The sequence below is a fragment of the Trichosurus vulpecula genome, chromosome 5, assembly GCF_011100635.1.
Source record: "Trichosurus vulpecula isolate mTriVul1 chromosome 5, mTriVul1.pri, whole genome shotgun sequence".
Classification (NCBI taxonomy): Eukaryota; Metazoa; Chordata; class Mammalia; order Diprotodontia; family Phalangeridae; genus Trichosurus; species Trichosurus vulpecula.
Window position 1 is genome coordinate 31500600 of NC_050577.1, and position 19481 is coordinate 31520080.

The window sequence follows — 19481 nt, forward strand, 5'->3', positions numbered from 1 at the left end:
TTTTATAATAAGGCTCAATAAAATATTATACTGGGGAGAGCAACTAATTGGTGGTGGCAGGGAGTAGAATGGGGCTCACTTTCCTCAGTCTTTTAGCCAAAATCAACCAAATGCTGTAGTCTATACCTGTGGGTGGACTTCTCACATTAATGGGAAATAAGGTGTTACTGATGAATAATGAATAGTAAGGGGTATGTCCCTCACAGGCCTGAGGCTCTCAATTGTCTCCTGCCCTAAAACTCCCCCTAGAGCAAGTGCTTCGCTGGTCTTCATTCTTCAGATCTACCTCTACCCCTCACCTCCCCCCACCCCTTCCCCAGGCCTATACCTCAAGCTCTCCCAAGACCTCCAAGATAATAATGAACTCATCTGATAAACCTTTGGTATCAGTATGTGAAAGAATGAGGAGTCTAGTAGCTATAGTTCCTAGTCCACAAACAGTTTAGCAAGAATCTTCTGGACACCACATTTTTTTTTTACTTTCTAATGTTATGCCAATGATGTTTCTGAGATGCTGTTTCTATGGGTGCTCCTTCCATGGGAGCACATTTACAATCCATCCAATCACTTAATTCTGTGAACGCCTTGTCCACCTCTTGAATCCTCTATAAAGTATCTGCAAAGTACTTAGTGTAGTGCCTGGTACATAACAGGAGTCTAACATCGATCCATATCTTGAATCTTCTTTGTATTAGCTCTGTTTTATTTCTCCTGAGACATGGGCACTCCATGATTCATGGTCATATCGCATCACTGAGAGAAAATTTTTCAAAAGCATTTTCAAATACATAGCAGAACACAAAAGAGGATTGTTATAAAACATATACCTCCATTTTGTGCCACTTGCCTTAGAAAAGAAAACAATATAATAAATTCCTCAAGTTGCTTTCCAAACTATCTTGCTTCTTTATGCTCCCTCATGAACTGTACTCTGTTCTCTTTTGGCATTTAAGAAAAGTACAGGGATGACCCTCTTTACTTTGACATCATTACTGTTAACCTCCCTCTCCCATGTAAAAGCGTGCGGATAAAAATACCCTTTAACAGTTTATCATACTCAAACACAGGAACACAAGGCCCACATCCAGAAACACAGGTCTCTAGTGCCACTTTGAGTCTGCCCCCTGTATATGCTTCTTGGTGAGGTCAGTCATTGCGCTGCTCAGTTCTTAAGCCTTTCAAAGCTGCTTTCTGTCAGTAAATTGTTCTCAGGGTTCTGCTTACTTCATTTTGCACCACTTTATACTACCCAGGATTTTCTGAAATAACCTCTTGTCATTTCAAATAGGGCAATAACATTCAATTACATTCATGTGCCACAATTTGGTCAGCCATTGCCCAAATGATGGGCACCCCCTCAGATGATAGTTCTTTGTTTTTTTAAAGGAAGCTTTCACAGCAGGCAACAAATCAGCATGGCCAAAAATACTGCACAGCTTCTCAAATTCAATCCTCATCCTCTTCTCTCTCTCTCTCTCCTCTCTCTCTCTCTCTCTCTCTCTCTCTCTCTCTCTCTCTCCCCCCCCCCCAAAAGAAAGAAACCAAACCCCAAAACAATATGCACTGTTTATCTACATTGTTTTGCCAAAGTGGACAGTTAGATCAGTCTCTTTTGAATGACTAGGTTGGATCAAGGAGACTTTATAATGTTCTTGGGTTCATGACAACTGCAAAGAGCAATATTCAGAAAACACCATCAGTTGATAAGGATTCCTTCTATTTAAACTCATTGCAGGTCATCCTCCAAAACAATGGCGAACACGTAAATCTTCCTGCCTAGCTTGAAGTTGATACACAGTGGATCACTAAGCAATTATCATTGTGGTCACATTATATGGGGCAGCTAGGTGGAGTTGGGAAGACTTCTCTGTCCTCTGACTCTTAAGAGTTGTGTGACCCTGGGCATTTCATTTAATTCTGCCTCAGTTTCTACATCTATAAAGCTGGAGAAGGAAATAGCAAACCACTCCAGTGTCTGACAAAAAAAACCCCGAATGAGGTCCCAAAGAGTTGGACACAACTGAACAACATGTTAGAGAATCTTGTTTGATTTAACATAGTGTGGAAAAAGAGAAGAACTTCAAGGGTGACTAGGTGGCACAGTGAGCAGAGCACCGGTCCTGGAGTCAGGAGGACCTGAGTTCAAATTTGACCTCAGACACTTGACACACTTACTAGTTGTGTGGCCTTGGGCAAGTCACTTAACCCCAGTTGCCTTGCCTTTCCCGCCTCAAAAAAAAAAAAAAAAAGAGAGAGAGAGAACTTCTAAGGCTATAGGTACCAAAGCAAATGCTTCTCTGAAATTAGCCAATTCTAAGCCAAATCTCAGTCAATTCTGAGATTGCATTAAAATATGGCCTGTTGTTAAGCATTGTCTGCAAAAGGATGTCTGTTTTTATTAAGGATACACCTTCAAAGGGTGCAAAGATTATTCTCATAAAGATTATATAGAAGTGAGAAAGTAGGCACATGGTTAAATCTGTGATCCTTTCTACTCTTTTGGATCAACCACTTTGAGTTACCTTAGAATTCAATCCCTGGATATCTATAAAATAATATAACTGCAACACAAATTTCTTTGGCATATATTAAATCAGATTCTCCAGGCATTATTTTTAAGGGTTATCAGCATGGCCTCACAGTGTCCAAATGTCATAGATCCATTGTAACCTCTGATGAGAACAGATCTGTTCCATTTTAAGTCTACTTGTCCCACCAGCTTCGCCTACAAAGGATTCCAGGAGAATTCTTAGCTGGGTCTCTTGCCAACCTCTCTTGAAACTGCCTTTTGCTACATTACTCATCCTCTTCCTTCATTTTTGTTTTTGTTTGAACTTGTGATTTCACCAGTGTAGGGAGCTTCCAAAGTCAGGAATCATGCTCTAACAGTGTGGAGGGGCATCTTGCATAAATCTGGCCACCATGTCTGTCCACTTGGCAAGGAGATCAAGCGCTTACTGGCTGATGTGATTCCTGGGCTCTTTCAAGTTAACTGTATTATATTAGCTTGTACAAGTTAAATAAAATGCTACAAAGCTGAAACCAACATAGAATCAGTCTACAAGGAAAAGATTTTATAAACCAAAATTCATTACTTCAAAAAGTTCTTTTCTAAGAATTTTTTTTTTAACCGAGATCTGTAACTTTCTTGCTACACGGAATGCCTGATAGGAAAGTCCCCAGCTCCTTGACTCTTGCAGCTTGAGGAGCCTTGCCACTGGTGACCCTGGGCTTGCACAGCTGGTACGTGTCACAGACAAGACCTGAGCCTTGTGTATTGGCAATCAAAACGGGTCTGAGTGACAGGTTTGTGACATCAGAGGCTTTTAGACCATGTAGGTTTAAGTTGCATTTTTGTGACGATTTTAGGTCACGTGAGTGAGTTGCACGGGTGACTCGCCTTTGACCCTGAACAAGAGATATAAAACCAGGGGTTGGCTTTCTTTTTTTGGAGCTCTGAGCTACAGCAGTAGTGATGCATGACTCTGAGCCAGCCATTGTTGAGCTCCCCAGCTGAACTCAGATGTTGGTAACTACGAATTGTGTTTGGTCTGTTCGTAATTTGATTGTATTTGCTCTGAAGTTCAGGGTGCTGGTTTTTTTCCCCTGAACTAAGTAAATGGTATTTGTATGCTAGATTAAAGTAAGATTGTTAATCCCTTAACATTGCTTTCCTTAGTAAAGCAGATCAAAAGGACCTGGGCTTGCAGTGTTCCGTGAGCCGGTTGTTGTTGTTTTTACACCCCCACAGCGGCTGCCAGCTGGATTGTTGAAACACCTTGTTGTTCCTGAACACGACAGCAGCTCTCTAGCCACTACTCCTAGCTGAATATTATCAAAAAGAAGGGAAAACAGAGGCTCTTTTCCCTTAAAAGGTTATTTAAGACAAAGTTTAAATCCAAAGAATTTGAGAGTTGGAAAAGACCCAGGGCTTTCGCCATTTGTTATTCACTCATTCTGCCTGGGCAGAGGCAAAGGTACTGTGTGTGGAAAGTCCAAGGCCTTGGATTTAGATTTGGGCACTGTCACTGTCACTGTCTGGATGATCCTTGGCAAGTCCTGTAACTTCTCTGGGCCTCAGTTTCTTCATGTTTAAAACAAAAGTGTTGGGCTGGGTGTCCTCTGAGGTCCCCAGAGCTCTCCAGGGCCCTGGGATTCTGAAGCCAGGAAAGACTAAGTGCTGTGTGGCAGTTCATATGTCAGTAATCAAGATGAGGGGCCCTTGACTTCCCATGCCTGGTGCTACGGCTTCTAAATCCCACTGACTCCTCCTGCAGAATTACAGATGTAAACCGAGCCAGCACAGAGAGAAACTCTCCTTTGTATCCAGAACATGCAGGATTTCCTTCCTGTGGTTACTTTTCATTTCCCCTGTCAAAACCATCATGGTTGTAATAGGGTAGTAAGGCACAATCAATTTTTTTTGATTAAAGACCAGGGATCAAGCTTCTCAATAACTTCTACCTTCAAATGCTTTGACCAAAGATGTGCCTGCAAGCTGATCCAAGAACACAACTGTAGCATTTGAAAGTATATATATATATATATATATATATATATATATATATATATATATATATATAATAAAAGGCAAGCTGAAGAGATCTCTGAATCAAGGAGAAGAAACAACATGGATTGCCCACAGATGAGCAGAAATGTATCAGGCAGAAACTATATTGAAAGATCCTAAAAGGCTGCTCTTTGAAAGCAAGACAGATGCATCTCTGTGGACTGACTTCTTTTTCTAACATTTGGAGGTGCAGTTTTCTTCCAGGTGTTGCATATTTCTTTTCGGCATTTTTCCTCCAGCAGATACTGTCCTGACACAAGGAAAGAAAACACTGCTTCCCTGTGATCGAACTGAAAATTGGTAGAGCATGCTTGCCCATGAACTCCCTAAACAGGTTACCTGGGATACAATAAAATAAAAAACATTGCGTGTGATTCTTCCCACTGTCTCTTCTCCCATTTGCCTGCATATTCCACTAAGGACCACAAAGATTCCCACTACAAGTGCTGATGGCTCATTCTGAGCAAGGGAACGGGAGAATGGGAATAATATGATGTCACCGCTAAGTGTGTCTACAGTAAAAAATGATGTGTTCTATTACCTTAACATGACTGCTTATTTCAAATGAATCTCATTGGAGACAGGGACACAGGTAACATTTCATCCATGTATCCAAGTATTTTATATATTTTTGAAGAAGCCAATTGGATGCTAAGATTCCTTTCAGGATGTCTGTGTATATCATTATGTTATTTCATTGCTGGATTTTTTCCATTCCCCAAGTTAACATGGTAATGAGATATTATTCACTTTACCATTAGATTAAAAATATTTTTACATTATTTTCCTATGGAGTCAAGCCTGAGTAAAGTTAGCTTGCCAGTTCGGCAATAAGATTATGAAAATGGCAACAAGGAGCTCAGCGATTGTTACTCTCTACCAGACAGCTTATCCTCTAATATATGAGGTCAAAGACCAACTGAACTCAGTGAAACAAGAAATAATTGTTCCTGGAGACCGTTTATGAGATGGATCCTTTTTCTCTATGGCAACAATGTTATTCATTCATTCATCTAGTCCTTCTCTCACTTGTTTATTCCTTTATCCATGTATTCATCAAGCACAAATTTATTAAGGTACTAGTATGTTTCAGGTATGTTATTAGGTATATAATGAAACAGCCCCTGCCCTCAAACAGCTTGCGTTCTATGTTATATTTGGGGAATTCATTTTTGACCATGGATTTGTCTTCAGATAAACCACTGAGAGGATCAACATGTCATAATTTAAAGAGTCCACTGAAGTCAAGGCAACAAGCATTTATTACTATGTTCCAGGCCTTATGCTACGTTATCGGGGAAACAGAGAACGCCCAAAAATACCTACCACCCCATAAACAATCAAGCAAACAAAAAACCAGTCCCTTCTCTTAAGGAGCTCACAGTCTGAGGGAGAAAATGTGCAAAAACAGCCACATACAAACAAGATACCAAGAGGACAAAGTGAAGTCTCTGGGGGAAGGCAGAAGAATTAGGAGGGGGTGGGAGAGGCTTCTTGCAGAAGATGGGCTAGTATCAGGGACTTGAAGGAAAGCAGGGAAGCCAGAGAGACAGAAAGGAGGAAAGAGTATTCTGGGCATGGGGGGACAGCCTGTGACAACGTTCAGAGCTGGGAGATGGATTGTCTTGAGCAAACCACAGTGGTTTTGGAGGCCGGGGTCATTGGCTGGTGGAGTACACAGAAAGGAGTAAGTTAAAAGATTAGGAAGGTAGGAAAGGCCCAGTTTATGAAGGGCTTTAAAAGCCAAACATGGGATTTTCTATTTGATCCTAGAGCTAACGGGAAAGTACTGGCCTTACTGAGCAGGAGGGAAGCAACAGTCAGACCCGCCCTTGAACAAGATTGATCTGACAGGTGACTGCAGGGTAGAGTAGAGTGGGGAGCTGCCACAGCAGCTACTGCAGAGGTCTAGGTGTGAGGGGAAGAGGCCCTGGTGGAGGGTGACAGCAGCAACAAAGGAGAGGAGGCTGAGTGTTAAGGGAGATGTTCAGGAAGTAGAATGGTGGATTGCTGAGGGGTTTAAATGCCAAACGGAGCAGGTGCTTTTCCATTCTTCTTATAACCTTATGCAGCCTCCAGGCTCAGGTGAATTCTGTGAGTCTCAGGGACCCTAACCTCCTGGCTGTTCCTGGAACAAGTTGCTCCATCTCCTGACTCCCAGCATGTTCATGGCTGTCCATGCTTGAAATTCTCTCCCTCCTCATCTATGCTTTCCTGGCTTCCTTCAAGTTCGGCTAGAATTTCACCTTCTGCAAGAAACCCTTCCCTACACCCCTTAATTCCAGTGCCTTCCCTCTGAGATTATTTCCAAATACATACATACATACATATATTTACATATATATATATACACACATATGTGTATGTATATATGTATATAGCTTATGTATATGTAGGTATTTGCAGGTTGCCCCCACCCCATTAGACTGCGAGCCCCTTGAGCACAGGGACTATCTTTTATCTTCTTTTGTATACTTCCAGTGATAATTTAAAAAATGATCATTGACTACAGGTTTCCTTTTAATAGAGAGCTAAGTAAATTTAGGGTATAATTCTATTTTTCCAAATTTCTTTTATTGACTTATTTTTAAGCAGAGGGTAGTTCTAGTTAGAGAGGATCCTAGAATGGCCTCCTGCTTAATTCAGGGTTACCCTCTACAGTGTGTCATCCAATTTCTCTTTAAACATTTCCAATAATGAAAAACGTCCTACCTTACAAGTCAGCCTGTTCCATTTCTAACACTTCTAATTGTTGGAAAGTTCTTCCAGCAAACTGCCCACCACTGCCCTGTGACTTTCACCCACTGGTCCTGAGAAATGCCTTCTGAGCTGCATGGAATAAACCGAATCCCTCTTCCGAGTGACATCCCTCAAAATATCCGAGGCAAGTTGCCATGTTCCTACTTCTGGTTTCCACTCAGAGGGCCATGATTTCTTCAAACCTTGCATCATGTGGCACGATTTCCATAACATCCTTCTCCAAATGTGATGCCCAGATCTTAAGGCAGTTCCTTTGACATGGTCAGACCAGCATGCTCTACATTAGACTTAGTACTGCCTATGGTCTAGACACTAGTTTTCTATTACTACAACCTAAGATCACGTTAGCTTTTTTTGGCAGCCTCATTATACTTTTGGCTCATCTTGAGCTTGTAGTAAACTAACAGCCCCAGGTCTTTTTCATGTTAACTGCTGTTAAGACAGGTCTTCCTATCCTGTACTTGTGAAATTGGTTTGGCTTTTTTGATCCTAAATGAAGAACTGTATATTCCTCTCTATTTAATTTCATCTTGATCTTTTTGGTCCATCAGTCTGGCCTGTTGCATTTCTCCTCTTGTCTCAAGCTTTGCACTCCCTCTAATATTCCCCTAGGATGCCAAATGTGAACCCAGCCTAAATGGGCATGCTGGAAAAGTTTTTTGATTACCAAAAAAGAGAAAACTGTTTACTGTCCCTAAAAATTTATCAAGTTGAGCTTGAGGGAACTGGATAATATCGTTGTGATGCTGCCACTACGGCTGTTAGTTTGGATAAGAAGGGGATCCCACTTCCAGGCTCTGCACCAGGATGAGGGTGACAGAATCAGGGTAAGAACTGATATAGAATTTCTTGTTGAAGGAGATCCCATATTAGTCTTTTCTTCTTTCTATTCCCTACCACGCCCTTCACCTCAGAGAAATTTCATTTCCCTCAAAAGCACAAAGTAAATCAAATTTGAAAAAGGAACTGGGTCAAAAAGTTGTCTAGAAATAAGCATTTTTTTTAATGAGGTCAGTGGGAATGCAGGTGGTTTGTAGGTCTTGCCGAAGGAGCCCTCCGTAATGGAGATATTCCAGATGAAATAGACTGAGGGCTGAAGGCATCTTAGCAGCCACCGAATTCCTTCTCTAGTTTAATCTAATATTACAGATGAGGAAATTCAAGCATAGAAAGGAGGAGTGATTGCTCAAAGTCACACAGAAAGCGGCTGAAATTATTATTTTACTATTACTATTAATTACCAATTGTTAAATTGGTATCTGGGCTTTTCTTTTCTCTTTCTTCATGGAGGCCCAGCTCCTGTGGAAAGTCAGCCTCCTCTGAAGGACACGACTGAGATTACCCCTAACCCTCGGGGAACATGCTCCTCCATCCTGGGCAGGACCCCACCAAGTAGGAGACCTTAAGTTTAAAATGTAAACAAAATCCAGTCTAGAGGCTCTATCAGAGTTTAGGGTGACCCAGCTCAGGAAGGAGAAAGTCAGCTAGAATGGTCTGAATGGAGATGGATTCCCCTGTCCAAAGTGCCAGAGGCTCTGAAGTCTCATGATCAAGCCACATTCTCAGCAGGAGGAGCTAAAGACTTCTAGCCCACCTCTTCATTATATGTCCACCAGTCAGGGTTATTTTTCAGTTGTCAAGGGAATTTCCTATCAAGGATTATTTAAAGCTTTCAGGCTCTCCATGTCTTTTGTCCTTGGTTACTGAGAGAAATCACTGACCATTTATTTATTGATTATTCTCTAGCCTAATTAATAAATTGATTATTCATTACCCAGAAACTCTGTCTCTTGGAGTTTTTAATTTGTCACCTGCCAGAGCCAGGATTTAAACCCAGGACCTCTGGCTGCTCATACAGCCTCACAGCACCAGAGAATTCAGAGAAAGGGATCTCTGAGGTCATCAATTCCAACCCTTTCATTTTCCAGTTGAAGAAACTGAGGCCCAAGGGGATTAAGTGACAGGCCTAACACAGGAAGTAGGTTTTTGAGACAGAATTAAAACCTAGGACCTTTGACCCCAGGGCAGTACCCTTTCCATGGTACCACAGTCCCTTCTACTAAAATGCCAAAAAAGTAAGAAGGTAAGCATGGAAATAGAAGATCCCATGAACCATATAATCAATCCCCAGATAATCAAGAGTTGCTTAGTCGAGTCAGTTTTTTTCAATGAGATGATATTACTTGGTTATTCCAGATACTTACACAGAAAACCATCTGTTAGCCACTCAGATTTAATAATTACACATCACAGAAGCCTTGATAATGGACTTCTGAACAACTCTGTGCAATCTATATGTCACATATTCCCTTCAACCAACCAATTTTCATGCCCTGGGGAATTCAATGAAATATGTAATAAACACAGGCCCTTACCTATTCAGAACTCGTGTTAGCTCCCTAATCCTAGCCACGGCCGCACCTCTGCTTTCTGCCTGGCTTCTGGCCTCCAGCCTGGCTTTCATCCCCAGCTGGCCATGACTGTATTATCAGCACCAGTTCTAATGCTAGAGTAGTACCAGACCTGTCCCCCATGAATCTCCTACTCCTATCCTGGGTGTCCTCATCTTTCTTTAAGATGTCCCAGAACCACAGAGTTGCAAACAGCCTCGGATGCCACTGAGTCACACTGATACCTGAATGCTAAAATTTCCCTTCTACCATATCCTCAACAGATGATCATCCAGCTTCTGCCTCAAGTTTTCCAGTGAGGCAAACTATGCCTCTTTTGGATAATTCTAACTGTCAGGGAATTGTACAGGAAGAAAGAGGAAGAGGGACACTGGCGATGAAATGGGGGAAACAGACATTGTCATTACTTCTTTTCCACCTCTGAGAAATTCTTTGGGGCAATGGAGTATACACTTCTAATGAGGTTTATTGATAATAATATTGATTTCTTAAGAGAGTCATACTGACCTTAGGTGGTTTAAATGGGTAGTCTGGTGAGAAGGTAATGTCAAGAAAGAAAACCCCTCCTTCATAGACAGACCCTGGGGGTCCCAAGATAGTTGACCGCCATTCATAAATGTTGTCTCCTTTGGGTCCAGCACTGTAATGAGAAATGAACATGAAACATGCTTAGAAACTAAGGATAATCTAGAGTTTGTCATATTGGTTTTAACATAATCATGAACTGGGCAAGTACATTAAGATTGAGAACAGCGCAGACCGGAGGTTAATTATCCAGTACAAGTTGGATGCTAATACACCACTCGTTACCACTGGGAATGTTTTAAACATCATTACTGATAGGAAAAGAAAACCAAGAAGATTTTGTGGTAAGAGGATGCTAGACACAAATATTGCCTGCTTCAAAATATTACCTAGGATTAGCTGACCTTGTAAGAAAGGGAAGGGAAATCTATCATTCCCCTTCCTTGTTCCTGCACCACTGCATTCTGGGACACCTACAGTGGTCCTGATCTATATCTTGCCACTGGACCCAGATGGCTCTGTAGGAGAAAGTGAGGCTGGTGACTTTGCACAGTGCTCTCTCACTTAAATCCAGTGCACACGCATGTCACGGCATCACCTCCCTGATGTCATGGTCCTCTTTGAGAACGGAAGGACAAACAACAACCACCCTCTCCAAAGCCCCTGGACCTCAGCACCAAGAACTCAGACTGATTCTATTAAATTCCCAAGTTTTGGCACACTGAGGAAGGGCTAAGTAGAATGCTCTGGGCTGGCCTACAATCCACACCACAATCTACAACACGGGGAGGGGTGGTTTAGCTCAGAAGCAATTAATGAATAAACTTTTGAGACATAAAATGTACAAAAATGTGTAACTGCCCATAAGGAGACCTTCTGGCTGCGAGCTGCACAGCCGTGGGCTTCTCAGAAATGCAGCATTGCAAAAGAATCCACAGGAGCAAATGACCTTTGGGCACTGTGTATTTGAGACCCTGAGCCAAGGGAACCAGAGAGCCTCAGTCACTGACAAAACAGCAGCTATGACTACTGCCGACATTTCACTGAACACTTTACACACATTATCTTACTGAGCCTCAGGACGCAGCTGGGAGACAAGGTTGTGAGGATCCCATTCTACAGATGTGGAAACAGAAGCTCAGGGGGCTAAAGTGATTTGTCCACAGTCATCCAACTAGTAAGTGTCAGACCCCTAAGGCAGACTTTGCCCCACAGCACAATTCAAAACCCTGAAGGAGAGATTCAGGCAGGAATTAAGGAAAAACTTCATTCAATTCAGTGCACGCTCACTGGGCATTTACAGGCAAGATGGTGGGGATACCAGGATTGAAAAGAAAGAGTCTGCTCCCCGGGAGCTTGCTATCTGCTGCAGAGATAGGAAATGATCCCCATAACCTGGGGAAGATGTCCCTTCTGTTGTGTTTGCAAATTACTATGTATACAAAACCTTAAGGATGAAGTATTAAGTGCTCATTATGTGCCGGGTACCAAATACAAGACAGTCCCTGCCCTCAAGAAGTTTACATTCTAATGCATAGAGCAGAGCTGACCTCAGACTGATCGCAATGAACAAGGCTGGTCCCAGAGAACAGGTGATGAAACCCATTTACTCTCCCAAGCAGAGAGAACATAAGAGCCACATGCTACGTATATGGTCAGGTATGACTATCTATTGGCTTGTTGTGTTTGACTATTTATATTTATTACAAAGGGGGTCTGATGGTGCAGGCAGTCAGGGATATGTAGTGGGAAATACCCACAATGTTGGCGCAGCTAGGAGGTGCTGCAGCGGACACAGTGCTGGGCCTTAAGTCAGGAAGGCTCATCAGGAGGTCGAATGTGACCTCAGCCTATGCTGAATTGCTTGCCTTCTTAGGGAGGATGGGTGGGGAGGGAAGAGGGGAGAGAATTTGGAACTCAAAGTTTTAAAAGCAAATGTTCAAAAAAAAAAGTTTTTTGCATGCAACTAGGAAATAGGATACACAGGCAATGGGGCATAGAAATCTATCTTGCCCTACAAGAAAGTAAGGGAAAAGGGGATGGGGGGGAGTGGGGTGACAGAAGGGAGGGCTGACTGGGGAATGGGGCAACCAGAATATATGCCATCTTGGAGTGGGGGGAGGAGTGTAGAAATGGGAAAAAATTTGTAATTCAAACTCTTGTGAAAATCAATGCTGAAAACTAAAAATATTAAATAATAATAATAATAACAACAAAGTGACCTCAGACACTTACTAGCTGTGTGACCCTGGACAAGTCACTTAATCTTGTTTGCCTCAGTTTCATCTGTAAAATGAGCTGGGGAAGGAAATGGCAAACCACTCCAATATCTTTGCCAAGAAAACTCCAAATGGGCTCACAAAGAGTCAGACACAACTGAAAACGACTGAACAACAAACCAGAGCCTAAGACAACAAAAGTCATCAATGAAATTTGAGACAAATTTTAAAAAATCTTATTGTGCAATTTCTAAGTGAATATGTTAAAAGTAGTCTTCTCTTCCCCTCCTTCCTTGTTCTCCAGCTTCCTAGTAATGGCAATGCAGCAGCCTCTCTTTGTGTGTTCAGGTTAGAAGCTTTGGCCACAAAGGCTGCTTGTTGTCAGACAAACTCACTCACTCAGATGACTCATACACTCTGAACTATAATTAGCCTCCATATGAATAGATAAGTTCAGAAGAGGGAAGAGTTAGCCGTGAGTAAATTATAGGCTTGTGGTAACAGAATTTCCTCATGGTAAGTGAAGAAATATATATTTTTCTAAAAGTCATATTGTGGCATAGCATATAGCCATGCAAAACTATGCAAGGCCATCATCCCAATTCCTACTATAGGAGCATCTGTCACCATCCATGGCTCTGACACTTTGAAGATGCACAAGGTTCCTCTGTAAGCCAGCCACTGCTCAGTCATCATAGGAGATCATGAAGGGGCTTTAATTTCGCAAAGTACTTAACAGATACTGTCTCACCAATGCCTGTATGAAATCTCCCCTAGAATGGACATACCCAAGTAAAGTGATTCTCCAGCTTTTACCCAAAGACCACCAGCAAAAGAAATCCTGCTGTTTCCCACTTTATGTATTTTCCTAGCTGCCCTTCTTCTCTAAGAGTTAGCAAGTTTCCCTTAATTTTGAGCTTATATTTGCCTCTTTGCAGCTTCTACTCTAGTTTTGGTTCTGCTCTCTGGGGTCAAATGGAACAAGTTGAATCCTTTTTTTCCAAAGACACACACACACACACACACCCCTTCAAGTACATGAATGAACAGTTAGTATGCCCTCCCCCATCAAAAAAAATCCATTTCTCCTCCAGGCAAAATATGCCCTTTCCTTCAAGCAACCCTCAAATCCAAGGAAGCCGAGCTCCTTCATCAGCCTGGTTGTCCTCCTTTGGTGCAAGAGTTTATCGGTTTGATTTGTTGATACCCAGGAGGAGATTCAGCAGGCCGAAGGCATTGTACAACGACTTTTTAAAAACAATGCCTCCGGTTTGTAAGGTCGGTTATTTCTGGATTAGCTTCCTTCTCCCAGCTGGCTGCACCTGATGCCATATCAAACATTTTACACCCACAGTTCTCTAGTTCTCAAAGGAAAGATGAGTCATTCATTTCCCAATCTCATCTCTGGGACCCAGATTGGTCACTACAATTATAGCAGATTTGTGCTTGATATAATTGCCCTTTTCACTTCTTTCTTTGTTGTTTATCTGTCTATATCTATATTCCTTCTGCTTAACAAGAACAACCAAAATAACCTGTGTATACGTATACACACGCAGTAGTGCTTTAAGGCTTACACAGTACTCTACAGGAACTATATCTAATTTGATCTTTACAACAATCCTGTTAGGTAGAGGTTATTATTACCCTCACTTTACAGATGAGGAAACTGAGGCAAACAGATGTGAAGTGGCTTGCCCAGGATCACACAGCTAGTACATGTCCGAGGGCACATTTGCCCCAGGTGTTCCTGACTCCATCCCCTTGGTCACCCAGGTGCCCTTTCCTGCCTCCTCATCCTTCATCAGTTCATAAAGGCCTTCCCACGCTTCTCTGCATTCTCCCTAGCAGTCACTCTGCCCACCTCTACATTTCATTACGTTCACATACCATAACAGGCTCAGCCATTCCTTCATTGGTGGATGCTCACTTTATGTATCATTTGTTGCTCCCCCCCAATACTGCTATGAATATCTTGCTATATATGAGGTCCTTCTGTCTTTGAGATCCTGCCCAGTAGTAGGCTCTCTGGGTGAACGAGTGGGAACAGTTTGGTCTCTTGAGTTTTTTGGCATCATACCAATTCACCATTTCACCATGACTGTATAAGTGTGCTTGTCTTTCTGCTGCCCCTCCCCCCAACGCTGCTACTTCTTTTGCCTTTGGTCCTTTGACCAATTTGCTGAATATGAACCAAAACTTCAGAGCTTTGTAATTTGTATTTCCAGGACAGTTTGTGGCTTTGAGCAATCTTTTATATTCCACTCAACAAGCATCTCTAAAGGGACAGGCACTGGATCTAGTTAATAGTTTGAAATTCCTTTTAGAATTACTTGTTCATATTCTTTGACCACTGATCTCTTAGGGGAATTGCTCTTGAAGAATGCTGACTTCTCATAAAAAGGAATGTCATCAAACTCCAGTGCCAGGGGAACGTCAGAATTCAGACATATCTTTGTCCTAGGCCTGCACAACCTGCGGCCTACCAAAGGATTTTGGGTGGCCCGAGTGGGCCCAAAATCCTCTGGCAGGCTGCAGGTTGTGCACACTTGCTTTATTACATCCCTGAGTTTGGTAAAACTGAGAGACCTCTCAGAGCAACTCAATTTCTAATTCCTCAAACCAAATGATTTCATTTTCAGTTGTCTGATGTCAAACTGCACCACAGAGGGTATGGATAACACTGCCCCACTGGATTGGTTGGTGCTATCAAAGCGACTATTTGCAGGGAAGCCTTGATCAACAATGTAGCAACAATTTGTGTCAAAAACAGATTGTATTTTTTTAAGCAAACTTTCAGTGGACTTGGAATCCCTCCGGTATTGTTCCTGAGGCCAAAGGGAGCATTGGCCTCTTGTCTGTTAGGGCTGCTGTTCCTCCCCTGCCTTTAGGATAGTGGGTATGGGCTTCAGGCTCTAACCCTCTTTTGAGTAAAAGTGTTATGTGTACACACACACACACACACACACACACACAACACATACAATTTAATTAATACCTTTCCACAGTGAAGAAGTAGCAACTGAAGTAAAAAAAAAAAGAGGGAAGAGGAAAAGAGAACAAGTGCTATGAAGTCCTCCGTATTTTGGTTGATAATGGTTGATTTCAGTGGTATTTCCCCTCTCCAAGCACACAGAGAGAAAACCTTGCCTCAATGATTGCCGTTATCAGCATGCTTTTGCAGGCCCTCAACAATTTTCTTAGTCAGAAATGTTATTCCCACTTCCCACCTGAACCTCAGAAGAGTCCAAAAGGTTTCAAGTTTTCTTGGTAGTAGAAAAGCAGAAAAAAAAAAAACTGAGTGTGAAAAAATCATTATGCTTGGATTGGGTAGAGCCTTAGAAAGTATCTGATGGGACTCCCATGAAATCCAAATTATTGCTAAGTGTAATCTGTAACTATAAATAACACCCTCTTCATAGTGATATAACTGAAGGAAGGTGCTGGAAATGATTGGATCCCATCCCACTATGCTTGTCATTTGTTGGGTCATAAGGAAGAATAAGATAGTTTTAAAGGCACTCTTCCAACACAATGTGCTTCTCTTGCCTATGTTAAAATCATACAAGATTTCCTGGACAGGGGCAGCTCAGTGGTGCAGTGAGTAGAGCACAGACCCTGGAGTCTGGAGGACCTGAGTTCAAATTCGGCCTCAGACATTTGACACACTTACTAGCTGTGTGAGCTTGGGCAAGTCACCTAACTCCAACTGCCCTATCTTTCCCCCTCAAAAAGAATGTCCTTGATATATGGAACAACAGAAATAAATTTTGCTTCCTGACTCTAATTATTAATGTCAACTAAGGCATAAAACAGGGAGACTTATACATACCTAAGGCATATGCCACTGTCACAGACCTGACTTATCTTAAACAAAGATAAGTAAATATGTAATATATGTAATATACAAAATGGACATAAAATAATGGGGGGGGGGGATAGAATACTAACAAAGAAGACATGTCAATCAGGAAAAACCTTTGCCTTCACTGACTCCAGGTCACTGAGTGAATGCAGGACTTGGGTTCTAATCCATGTCTTCTGAGAACAGACCTAGGAGCATTGGGTAGAAACTGCAGGGGCAGATTTAGGCTTCAGGTCAGGAAAATGTTCCCAATGACTCAGTGATCTGAAAAACGAATGGGCTTTGTTGGGAAGATGAGCTACTTGACTTCTTTGGGCAAGGTTGGATGACCAAGTACTGGGGATCTTTAAGGAAGAAACCGAAGTCAGCTATAGGTAGGACTGGCTGGCCTGGGAGATCCCTTCCTTTCTGAAATTGTATGATTCTATGACTCCAAATCCAGGACTCTTTCAGCTATCAATTGTATGAACCCAGCAGTGACACAGATACAAAGAAGGCACCATTAACTTAGAGTCTAAAGCAGAAAACCAAAGTAGTAGCTTGGGAGGGAGGGCACTAGCAGTTGGTTGGATCAGGAAAGGTCCAGGAACAGGAGGTGGAGTGTCTTATGTGAAGAATAATGGAGGGCCAGTTTGGCTGGATCACTGGGCGAGGGAAAGAAGTAGTGTTGAGTGAGGTGGGAAAGATAAGCTGGTGACAGGATGAGAAGGCCTTTAAAAGCCAAAGAACAGTTTAGATTTTATCCTAGAGGTGATAGGGAGCCACTGGAATTCCCTGAGTGGGGGAGTGGCAGGGTCAGATCTGCGCTCCAGGCAAGTTTCTTTGCTAGCTAACAGAGTGTAGGAAGGACTACAGTGGTGAGTGATGGAGCAGAACTAAGGAAGAAGTGAAGAGAAGAAAAGATAAAGAAAAAAGGAACATTCCAAAGGAATGCTGTTTTCCAAAAAAGATCCAAGGCCTCAGAGGGATCTGAGAAGGGGGGTGGGGGGTGCCTTTGCCAGTGAGTGAAATCTTAAAGTTGCCCCCTCTCCCAAGCTGTTAGGCTCTCTCCCTTTGGAGATTACTTTGCATTATTTTGCATATGTGTTACAGGTGAGCAGTGAGTCCAATCACCTTCCCACCCCCAGGAGAAGGGCAGTTATGGTTGGTTTTCTCCTTACTGCCTCCAGTATGAGCCCTTAGTAAAATACTTATTTAATGGAAAGGTCAAAGAACACACATGAACAAAAAACAAAATAAACCAAACACCAGAAAATATTCAGAAAAAATGCATGGAAGCTGGAGACGTGGGAAAAGCTGGGGACTGTGATGGAGAGAGCAGAGGAAATGATAAAGAATAGAATCATGGGGAACAACAGAGGGACAAGGAATCAGTGCTTCAGCTGAGGAGGGAGACAGAGTTAAAGTGGTGGGTGTGGGAAACGGTACAGCTGTTTAGTATCTGCAGAGTGGTTTTTCTAAAATTCCTGAAGCTCACTGTATTTGTGTTCAGTAAACAGTGTTTAAAAAAAAAACCCAACAAAGCACCCACATGCATTGAAAGCTCCCATGATATCTCAACAACCAAAAGGAGGCTAAACTGCTTTGGTGAGAATATAAATGATCCATTTTATAGACCAGATTATAGTGGGATCTGGGAAATGATTTAAAAAAAATAAAAAAGTAATAATCTCCTTCACAGAACTCCTTCTACATGGCTTCACCGGGTAACAGAGCTAGTGCTGGAGAGAACTTGGGAGGCCATTCAACAAATACTTAACAATGACCTACCTTGGACAGAGAACAGTGTTAGGGATTGGCAAGACGCAAAGTTTAGATAAAACTCGGACCCTGCCTTCATGGAGCTTCTATATTTCTGTAGAGGACACCGCCATCTTTCCAGTCGCCCCAGTTCAAAACCTCAGAGAGCCGCCTGATTTTCCCTTTTCTTTCAGCCCTCATATCCAACCGGCTAAAAAGTCTTAGAGATTTTTACCTTCAAACCAGTTCTATCCATCTACTTCTATCTCTTCATCTACTTCTCTCCACTCATACATTACAGCCGAGGTGGCCTCCTGATTAGTCTCCCTGTTTCCTGTCTTTCCTCTTACAATCTACCCTCTACACAGTTGGAGAAATAGGTTTTGTAGACACCAATTTCTCATTCCCCTATATAGAGATCTTCCGTGGCACACAAATGACTTGGCCGCCATTACGCTGACTCCCATCTCCCTTTACAATTTTATTTTGTATTATTCCTTTTTACATATTTATGTGTTTTCCAGTGCTTAGCCTAGTGCCTGGCACACAGCAGGCACTAAATAGATGTTTATTGAATTGAAGATATTCTATGTTGCAGCCAAACTGGTCTAATAACTGCTCCAGGAACTTGACTTTTCATCTGTTGTGTCCTCCATGCCTATAAAGCATTCCTTCCTCACCTCTTCCTCTTGGGAACATTATCTTTCTTCAAGGCTCACCTCCAGTTAGCCAATTCCTCTCCAAAACCTTTCCTGATCTCCTCAATTAGTTCTTTCTTCCTCCTCAAAACGCCCATTATTTACTCATCTGGTTCTATTCTCTCAGGAGACTATAAGCCTCTCGAAGCCCCCAAAATAAAACACAAGGCTGACATTCTCAAGTAGTGTGTCAGGAAAACTTTCTTGGATCCCGAACATTTAGGACAATGCCTTCACGTAGTAGGTCCTTAACAAGTGTTGAACTGAATTGAGAGAACATCTAGTCCAACTTACAAACTGAGATCCAGAAACATTAAGTACCTTGCCTAGAGTCACATAGCGAGATAGTCACAGACATGGGATTAGAACCCAAGCCTGTTGCATTCTATGCTTTTTGCTGCAATGTTCCATCTTCCCCCAGGGTTTATAAAGTGATCTTTTGAAATGCTTCCACTTTCAAAAGAACTCCCAATTATCCTTACAATTTGCATATTGTGCCACCAGACTGATGTCCAAAGATCCAGAACAATTTCTGGATTTTTCTCTGTGCCCCTGGACTTGTCCCAGGGCTCTTTCTAGACTGTGTTCCTGGTCACAGCCATTTTTACTGGACACTCATTCTTTCAGATTCCCATGCTTCTGTCTCCTGGCCTTCCCCTCTTTCTAACCACTGTTAGAAACGGTTCTAATCAC

General features: G+C 42.2%; 1 protein-coding gene across 1 annotated transcript in view; it reads right to left on the reverse strand.

Moving 5' to 3' along the window:
* Window positions 1-19481, reverse strand: part of LOC118851517 (ubiquitin-conjugating enzyme E2 E2) — a 402390-nt gene that overhangs the window by 101079 nt on the left and 281830 nt on the right. The window contains exon 4 of the mRNA XM_036760993.1: window positions 10249-10381. Within this exon, the coding sequence (XP_036616888.1) occupies window positions 10249-10381 (133 nt within the window). The remainder of the gene's footprint in view (window positions 1-10248; window positions 10382-19481) is intronic.